The sequence below is a fragment of the Lontra canadensis genome, unplaced genomic scaffold, assembly GCF_010015895.1.
Source record: "Lontra canadensis isolate GAN:19392208 unplaced genomic scaffold, GSC_riverotter_1.0 scaffold45, whole genome shotgun sequence".
Taxonomy (NCBI): domain Eukaryota; kingdom Metazoa; phylum Chordata; class Mammalia; order Carnivora; family Mustelidae; genus Lontra; species Lontra canadensis.
In genome coordinates, this window is record NW_022631039.1 from 388,205 (window position 1) to 397,691 (window position 9,487).

General features: G+C 53.8%; 1 protein-coding gene across 1 annotated transcript; it reads right to left on the minus strand.

Moving 5' to 3' along the window:
• Nucleotides 1–484: 484 nt before the first annotated feature.
• Nucleotides 485–9,487, minus strand: PHKG1 (phosphorylase kinase catalytic subunit gamma 1). Its single transcript, XM_032872350.1, has 10 exons — nucleotides 9,297–9,487; nucleotides 6,965–7,079; nucleotides 6,283–6,461; nucleotides 5,781–5,835; nucleotides 3,040–3,105; nucleotides 2,621–2,784; nucleotides 2,134–2,224; nucleotides 1,844–1,997; nucleotides 1,578–1,703; nucleotides 485–1,198 (listed from the first exon to the last, which is right to left on the minus strand). Exons 2-10 carry the CDS (start codon nucleotides 7,045–7,047, stop codon nucleotides 953–955), a joined length of 1,164 nt encoding a protein of 387 aa, XP_032728241.1. The 5' UTR covers nucleotides 7,048–7,079; nucleotides 9,297–9,487; the 3' UTR covers nucleotides 485–952.

Consider the following 9,487-nt stretch of genomic DNA (forward strand, 5'->3'; position numbering starts at 1 on the left):
ATAGTGGCCCGAGAGCTGGCCGTTTCTCGTAGAGGTCAGATATTAACCATATAGGGCCAGTCCTTAAACATCTGGGGCAGAATGCTCTGAAAGGCCCGTCGTTAGAAATTTTTAAATCTGTTCCCTCCCCCTTTCTCAGTGCCTGATGCAGGGATCCAGCATTGTTTTCCGAAGACAGAATTTCCCCATTTTTCTTTGTTTTCCCAGTGAACTGCTGTGGAAGGAAGATCCATCCTTCATTAGCCTCATTTGTGGTGTTTCATGTGCCTCTGAAAGAACCTGATTTCTGCTATTGGTCTGTAGAAGGCGGTAGCTGGTCTCTTTAAAGCACAGTGTGAGTCTTAAAAAGGTCTAAGAACTGAATTATGGACTAGACAAAACTACATTGTGGGAGTCACAAAGTAAGTAACACTCCAGAGAGACAAATAACCAGAGCCTTCCTTTTCTATTTCTATTATTAATTAAATGAGGGCTTCCATGTGCCTCTAAACACACGTCCCTGGAAAGGAACCTGCTTCCATGGTGTCAGTGGGTGTTGCGGGGGTCAGTAAAATTTCCACGATTGTGTATCTCAGACTTTCCTCTCTTTTACCCTCCCCCTGGAACTCTAAGGGAAGTACCTGTGAGTGTCAGGAACTCTGGGCCTCAGGGAAGGACCTGAGATGGTGGTACAGCTGGGAAGGAGAGAAGCAGGAAAGCTCTCAAACCCAAATGCTAGTTGCCCCTCCATGGGGCCTGGCCCTGACCACACTTAAAACGTGTGATGGGAGCACCCTGCTCTCCTTGTGCAGAGCCTCTGAGAGGGGATGGTGGCCCTAGTGCCAGGGGTCCTGGCCAGGGCCAAGTGCCCCCTGTGGATAGAGGCCTGGGCATGGTCTTACTCCTCAACTACATTTCTGTGTCTTTCCCTCCTTGCCTGTCGCCCACCCTACCTACCCCGCCTGCCAGCCGCTCAGTAGTCTTCCTCAGCCAGGGAAAGGAGCACAGCTTTGGGTGTGTTCTCGAAGAGGGCAGCCCGGTTCTGCTGCTGTCCCTTCTTCACCCAGTGGCCATACATTCGGAAAGCATAGGCGTCGATGAGTCGGCGCAGAGGCCGGAGGGCGTAGGGGTCACGGATTACGATCTCCCGGGTCACAGGCTTCACCCGGCGGTACTGGTAATAGATCCGCACTGAAGCCAGTACTGTTAGAGCGATCACCTGTGGAGAGCCAGAAGTAAGAAGCTGGCCCCAGCCTCTGCCGGCCTGTCTCCTTCCCCCTCCGAAGCAGAGAGTCCCTGAGCTTGTTTGCCATGAAGCCTTGTGTTCCTACTGCTGGACGCTCCCTCATGTTCTCCCTACCATCCCAAACCCTGCGGCATCTGCAGAGATATAGGCTGTAGGAGCCAGGTGAGGGACATCTGCCTTCTCTGAATTCAGAAGTTGAACTGGAACCATCACGGGGATGGGTGGAGGGGAAGGGCAGGTGCTCTGGAAGCCCTGTGGGTGAAATGAATCCCTGGGGGAAGGAAGGGGATTTGGGGGCTTGGACTTGAGGAGTCCTGCCCCAGGGCCCTGGGTGGGAGGGGAGCTTCAGTACCTTGAACTTGCCCCGGGGGCTGAAGTGACGCACTTCTTCTACCACATACTGCTGGAAGAAGGGATGCGCTAAGGCCTCTTCTGCTGAACAGCGGCCCTGGGGGTTCACCACCAAGAAGCGGGAAACCTGAGAGAATAAGGAAGGGGAGCTGAAAACACCAAGGCAGGGTCCCCGCTAGCACTTGACAAGACAGAAGGTCTTCCCAGCAGGGTCCTCCATTCTGTAGCACGATATGCCCCCCACTCCCAGCAGGCCTGGCCTCTCACCAAGTCCTTCACAGTGTCTGAATAATCATCCCATTCAGGCGAGCCAAACTGGTAGTTGCCACTCATGATCATCCTCAGCATCAGCATCTGTTTCCGGTGCCAGAAGGGCGGGGAGCCCGCCAGCAGGGTATACATGATGACCCCTGTGCTCCACCTGGCACCAGGGAGACAGGGAGGAAGGCTGGAGGGCTGGCGGTAGCTCCTGCCATTTCCTCCCCTCCACAACCAGGTGCTCCCAGCCATGGGGACACCCCGTCACTGTGGGTCACTGTCTTCCCCAACATACTCACATGTCCACCTCCTTCCCATAGCCTGGGTGGTCATCGTTCATGGAGCATTCAATGATCTCAGGGGCCAGGTAACTGGGGGTCCCACAGACCTCTGCAGGAATAGTTACCATCGGGATAGGTCAGCAGGGGGCACTTGGAAGAGGAAGGTCCAGAGAAAACAATGGTGACGTGGTGATAAAAGTGACCGGGTGCTTGGGCTGGGATTCTTCTAACACTGACCATCTTCAGGACCAAGGGCAGGGACTGGGTACTGGCTCCTAGGACCACCTGCCTGGGCCTGTGGTTTCATGGCCTAGAACACCAGCAGTGGGAACCTGGCCCAGTCCTGGAATGAGGCTTACCCAAAGAGACACCTAACCTGAAACAGTAGCATTTTTATTCTGGGGTGGGGGAGGACGTGGGGGAGAAATGCAGGCATTTTCTGTTCCTGGAAGTGTGGATGAGAGAGCCTGAGCCTCTGACATGGGTCAAGGCCATGTTACCAGACCTCGAAGCTTCTCTCCTGGCTCCAGCTGGCAGGAAAAACCAAAGTCTGTGAGCTTGATGTTCATGTCGTCATCCAAAAGGATGTTCTCAGGCTTCAGATCCCGATGCACAATGTTGAGTTTGTGCAAGTTGCGGATAACCTCCAGCAGGGCTCTCATGATCTTCCTGGGGTGGGACAGGCACATGTTACTCTTCGCTCCTCCTCTGCAGGGCCAGGTCTCCCAGGAGGGAGACGAAAGCCCATGTACCTGCCAGACTGCCAGTGAGGGAGGACTCCAGACAGGCTGGCGGGAGGCTACAAAAGCCTGCAGCACACCCCCAGCCCAGACAAACGCATGCTGTGCCCCCTCCAAGACCTTGGTGGTGGGACCACTTGTGCTCTGGGACAGAGAGTGGTCATGGGGGCAGGTGGATCCTTACCTAGTTTCCTTCTCACTCAGAGTGACCTTCTCAGTGAGGTAATCAAAGAGCTCCCCTCTCTTCATCCTGTGGGGACAGAGTGTTTGTAGCTGGATTGGTTCCAAGTCCACCCCTCCTTATCCTGCTCCCAGGGACCTATTTCCTACCCTCATATCTCCAGAGACAAGGTGGGCCACAATAAAGGACCAAGGGCTGCAGGGAAAAGCTGAGGACGTTGAGTAGAGATGTTGTCTAGGAAGATTAAGAGAGCAGGGGAGGCTGAAGGGGTGGGATGGCAGCAGTGTCGGGGTCCCCCGATCTGTGGAAGTCACAGCCCAGACTGGGATCTGTCAGTGTCAAAATCAGGGCTGGGGGGTTGCCTGGGTGGCTCAGTGGGTTAAGCCTCTGCCTTTGGCTCAGGCCGTGATCTCGGGGTTCTAGGATCAAGCCCCACATCGGGCTCTCTGCTCGGCAGGGGGCCTGCTTCCTGCTCTCTCTCTCTCTCTCTCTCTCTCTCTCGTTCTCTCTGCCTACTTGTGATCTCTGTCAAATAAATAAATAAAATCTTTTAAAAAAATATCAGGGCTGGGAGGTGAAAGAGGGACCCCGAGCCACTGGTCCAAGGCCCCAGATCCAGAGCAGGGCAGGAGTATCCTGATCTTTCCCAGGAACGAATGGTAGAAGCCATAGTGCAAGTGCTGAGGGAGCAAAGTCTGCTTATTTTAGGATTAAGAATTATGGTTCAGTCTTCTCACTTCTTGGGATGACGTGGAAAGAGGTCGCTGCTAGAACAATCTAGTTACACTCTGGAGGGCAACTCAGGACGGCATTAAAAATAGCTTCCCCGAGCGACTTCTTCAAAGGTTAGGGATATTTGAGCTGCCCTCAAGGGCTCTAAAGGACCATGTTACTAAGCAGAGTTGGGACAGCTGTGCCGGTTAAGTCTTGGGGGTCCTGGGAAAGTCTCCCCTGGTTAAATAGGAAAGATGCGTCTGCCCCCTCCCAGTCACCCCTCCAGGGAAATCGGTTTGATTCCTAAGGCACAAGGGATTTTGGCCCATGGCACAGAGGCAAGAAAACCCTTGAGCTTAGCTGGTGGAGGTGGAAGGGGGCCTCTTTGAGGAGATAACCTAGAATTTACAGAGGTGAACCTTACTTGCACTATACCTGTACTGTGTTCCTAAAAGGCAATGTGTGAATCCAGTTTTTATCATTCTAATTCCATTTTAAAGACACTAGGAGAATTCACTGTTAGCAGCTGCAGAAAGATTTACCAGTAAAACTGGGTACTGTGCAGGGTGCAACGGGCTGTGGCTTCCTGGAGGTGGCAGTTGAACCGTACACACCAGCCAAGTTACACTGTGTCTCCGAGCACAATAACCCCGCTCGTACTACAGTATGGCTACAGTATGAAACATTCTAACAAGACAAAATCTACTTGAGTAATTTCCTCAGGTAAACCCAGTCCCTAAATTAGCCGTTATGTGTGGAGAAATAAGACGCCCCCACAGCAACGATGCACGCAGGGAGATTCACATTCTTCAGTGAGGACTCGGGAGTGGGGGCACAGGGAGCTGGAGACCTCCCTTCCCTGGGACACTTTTCTAATAATGATAGTAGGTCTGAATGCATTGTTCACAGAGCACTTTGTATTGTTGGAATCTAATGCTGAGAGCCTGGGAGATAGGCAGAGTGGTTGGTGTCATTTTTCCTTTCTTGAGAAAACAGAGGCTCTCAGAGCTAACACTGACAAGGAGCTCATCTTGTGAGCCCTAGTGGTGCAGAAGCAGGGAAATAGTGACACTGATGATGACAACGCTGATGTTCTTTGAGCCACACCCCAAATATAACCTTTACCACCTGCTTTCCGGGGCCTCTTACACCAATACTGAGAGTCTCCTCCTTCCCACTCTTGCCTCCTTACAGTCAGATGGATGCTTTTCAAAAGTAAATCAGATCCCATCACCTTCCTACTCTCATCCCTCCAAAATCCTGACTCTGGCTAACATGCCTGCAAAATCTGGTGTTCGGTCCAGACCGACCTCGCATTCTGCCAACACCACAGGCTTGCTCCCCGCCCCCACTCTGGCTTCCCGGAACATGCAAAGCCCACCCAGCAGGGCCCTTGCTTTGGTTCTTCCTTCTTCCCTTCTGCGGAGCCTTCTCCGGGTCTTGGCTCCGATCCCTCCCTCACTTCGTCTGGGTCTCTACTTAGGTCACCTTCTGGAGAGCGTTCCCTGGCCGGTGGTTCCATCTAAAGAAACCCCACCTCTCTCTAAGCCCTGTTTTGGCTCATGTGTCTGTACATGTACGTAACTGTGCGTGTGTTGTGGCTGACTTTATTGCTTTCTCTTCACTCTCTGAAAATTGTTCCACGAAGTCAGGAACCTTATATGTCTTGCTCATTGCTGTAGCCTCCGTGTCTAAAATGAGGGTTGAAGGACCGCTTGTAGAAGGACCGTTGTAGTTAATAATTCATAGCATTTACATCCTGCCATTTGCCGTGCTATTATTACTTCTGTAATACCCGTGAGAAAACAGACACTGAAAGAAATCATTGGCTTCTACGTGGTGGACACAGGACTCGAGACCTGGCAGCCTGACCCCCGGGGCTGATCTCCCTAACGCACTGGAGACCGTATTTGGCCTCCACAGTGTAGGGAGCTGCTTGTTGAGCTCCAGGAAGCACTGGATAGGGGACCACAACAGGAGGTTCTCCGACAGGCCCCAGGGTGTGGCTGGCTCCGGGGCTGGGTACTTACAGATCAAACACCAAGAAGAAGAAAGTGTTGGTCTCATAAGTGTCCTTCAGCTGTACTGAAATGGAAATGACTAACTCGTGTCAGGTAGCAGAGGAGCCTGGGCAGAGAGGCAGCAGGGGTAGAGGAGCAACAGGGTTAAAGCTGCTTGGACCGACGACCTCAGAAGCTGGAAGGGGCATCAGAATGCTGTTCAAAGGAGGACCACTAAGGGAGGGACCCGCCCAGGGACTTCACGTTCCCATTCCCAACCTGCAACTAGCCCCAGCCCTGCTTGCAACCCCTTCCATCTGGCTGGAAGAGGAGGCTTAGAACAGAGTCTCTGCGGCGGAGAGCATGGAGGTGGGAGCCTCACGCCTCAGGGCACCGGGCTGGCGGGGTTTCGGGGGCAGGAGACGCGCTGGTGGTTTTGGCTGGCTGCCCAGTGGGGCCGCGCTCCCAGACTTGAGTTAGTAGAGCAGAATCATGGTGGAGCACCCTGCCGGGGCCTAGGGCCATCACTCACCGATGTTGGGGAGCCCTGAGACCTTGTGCAGGATGTCCACCTCCTTCAGCGTGGCCTCCCGCAGCTCCTGCACCTCCTTAGGGCTGAAGCTGCCTCCACCAGTGATGTCAATGATCTTCACAGCATACTCCTGGCACGTGGGCTTGTGAATGCAGCGCCTGACGACACTGCTCACTCCTCTGGGAGTGCAGAGGACAGGTGGTTCCAGGGCCCACTCACCCCAGGGAGAATCCCAGGTCTAAGCCACCACAGAAATGTCCTTTCTTGCCCACCAACTCCCTGTGAGCTTGGTGGGAGGGTGGGATGAAGAAGATAGTTGGAGAGTGATTTGTCTGGAGCTGCTGAGTAATAAGCCTGGTCTTAGGACCCTTGACTCCTAGTTCAGTGCTTTTTCCCAGCACCGAAGGCCATAATCTTCCCTCTGACCCCTGATCTCTGACACTGGCACAAAACTGGGTTTGGATGTGCTTGTCGACAGCACCGGGAGAGCTCTGCTGGGAAAGGTCTCTTACCTGGATGTTTCTATACCCTTCTCATCTGTCCTGGTTCAGGAGGGCAGGACCCAAACTAAGGGTTTCTTCAAGGGGATAATGCTTTGGGGATGGAAAAGGGTTGGTGCTCAGGGCCCATGGAACCGGCTGGAGCCTAAGACAGCACTTCCTGGGGAAGGTCTGGGCCTTACCTGCCCAGGATCTCCTTGGGCTCATAGTTCTCATAGAAGCCCTGTGCTGAGTACGAGTCTGGCAGTGCCTCGTCCCGGGTCATGCTCAGCAACTCGGGGGTGATTCTCAGGGGCTCTGAGGGAGAAACAGAAAGACGCTGTCAACTGAATTCTACCCCTGAAACTAATATTACACCAGGTGTTAATGAAATTGAATTTAAATTAAAAATTAAAAAAAAAAAAAAGGAAAAGAAGCAGCTGTTAGCCCTCTTGATCTAGGTGGTGTGCCCTTCGAGGGCTGGGCCCTTTCTCGATCATCTGTATCACCTGGCACAGAGCAGGCCTATTGTGAATGCTCAAAACACCTGCACCTTCCCACTGGCTGTAAATTTCTGTGAACCCCAGGCAAGCACGTGGCTCCGGGAATATTCTGGCTGTAAGCTGCTGTTCCGACAGCAGGTGGTCGGCCAGGCCTAAGCCCAGGCTGGAGGCAGGAGGTTGGGCCAGAGGCAGTAGGTTGGGCCAGAGGCAGGAGGTTGGGCTGTCAGCCCTCAAGGTCAGCTCTCATGAGGCCGTCACACCCTTGAATCTAGAAAGAACTCCAGAGAAACCTTGCAGGGGACAAATTAAAGGGCTGTCTCCTCTCTTTGAGGAGATGAGGGTGGTCCTGCTTTCCCTCTGCTTGTTCTCTGCACTTCTGAGAGATGAGAAGCTTCATGATTTCCCTTCTTAATATGGCAGTCCTATAGCCACTCCCTGCCACCTACAGTCATAACTGTCCTCCCCTGGAAACTCCCCTCCTTCCAAGACACACTTCCTGTGCTTCCCACTGTTCCTTACTCATTCTGCCCTTATCCAGGACTTTCCCTCCTCCCTCCTGTCCTCCCCTCCTTCCACCCTCCCTTCCTGCCTGCCTGCCTGCATTCTGCTGTCCCTCGCTCCATGTCTCTCTCTCTCTCTTCCTCTTCTTTCTTCCATACTCCTCGAGAAGCCCTCTGCCTGGTGCTCAGAGGGATGCAGAGCTTAATGGTCCCAAGCTCTGGTATCACTCATCAGTGGGTGGTGTCACCTCCTCCATTCGACTGATCTTATCTGGGATGTCCTAGCCATTCCTCCCCACCTGTGCCCAGTGCTGCTCCCTGAATGTGAGTTCATGGTTGGAGGTATCCCTTTGGCTCGGTCCTGATGGCAGAATGGACCTGTCCTCAGAATGCCCCATGTCCTACCGAAATATTGGCCAGTGAGCCCTGTGGCAGGTACTGCCTTTCGGAGCACTACCAAGCCAGGATATGCCGGCCGGACACATTGCTGCTGAGCTAGCTGGCTTTGCCGCAGGAATATGGAGGCCACCTACCCACGAGGCCACCTAGTACCTCCTACCTTCGATATAGTATTTGAGGGACAGAGAGAATCATCTACCGACGGGGAGGGACGGACAGAAAATGGGCACAAGTTCACATTCAGTAGTGCCAAGCCGGCCTCTAGTCTCACTTCTACTGCCCTTTCTGGGCTCAAGAAGGCCTGGTCTATCCAAGGGGCCAATTTTCTGACCAGCCAAGTGGGGGTAGCTGTTCCAGGAAGGCTGGTGTCCCCACTGCTGGGTGCCTGGTTACCAGAGGAAGAATTAGAATAACAACGGTCTCCTTTGCCAAGAGCAGGCTCCCGGGCTGCTACAGGCTCCCAGGCTGCTACAGGCTCCCCAGTCAGCAACCCCAGCTGAGCACAGAAATATCTGTTCCTGTAAAAACAAGCCTATTTCCTTGCAAGTCCTTTTAAGCTCCCAAGATGGGCATCTGCGCCCCCCACCTGCCATGACTGGGTAGCACACCGTCTTTCCCTTTCCCCAGCCCTCCACAGGCAAAGGGTGTATTTATCTGGACCACCCCCACTGCAAGCCCCGGAAGCCATCCAGGCTGGGGTCTCCATTCCCTGGCATGACGAGCTTCACAGACTTCTGGCTGCACTCACCTCTCCTGGGGTGGGACAGGAGGGCCAGCCCCTTGCTCTAGGCCTAACTTGGGGCCATCTTTGGGCCTCCATCCATACCCCCCACACCTTTCCCAAGACTCCTTTGGGAAGGGTCCCCAGATGGGAGTAGGTTACCTGATTCTTTTTGGAACAAAACATCCCTCCCCCAAGCTCAGAGAGTCTGAAAATACAGGGAACGTGCTCTCTGTAGGCAAATACCCTGAGGGGGGCTTCAAGAGTCAGTGGTGTCACTCTGCATCCATCTGCCCTCAGAAGAGAAAAGTGGGCCTAACAGCTCTTGGGGTTTCTGTCTTCTCTGCCGCAGAGCCTCTCCCTCTCTCTGCCTGTCGCCTGGCTTTTGTCCATCACCCGCCCAGCTACTCACTGTTAGGTCCTCGCAGACCCTGGAGTGAATATGACAGTAATCCTGAAGTTCTCAGAGCCCCTTGGGGATTGGGGACAGTTGAGCGCTGAAGCGGCTCCCCCGCAGACGCTCGTGGCCACAGTAAGATATCTTGCTGCTCCTCCTTTGGCTTTCGGGCTTTGCTACTTGGTGACGGAAGGCTGACGTACCAG

Bases quoted from the DNA above. Each gene is read 5' to 3' on its own strand.
- PHKG1 (XM_032872350.1), bottom strand. From the start codon at position 7,047: ATGACCCGGGACGAGGCACTGCCAGACTCGTACTCAGCACAGGGCTTC. The intron at 2,785-3,039 runs GTAAGGATCCAC...GTCCCACCCCAG, and splicing joins CTGAGTGAGAAGGAAACTAG to GAAGATCATGAGAGCCCTGC. The intron at 2,225-2,620 runs GTCTGGTAACAT...CTATTCCTGCAG, and splicing joins GCCAGGAGAGAAGCTTCGAG to AGGTCTGTGGGACCCCCAGT.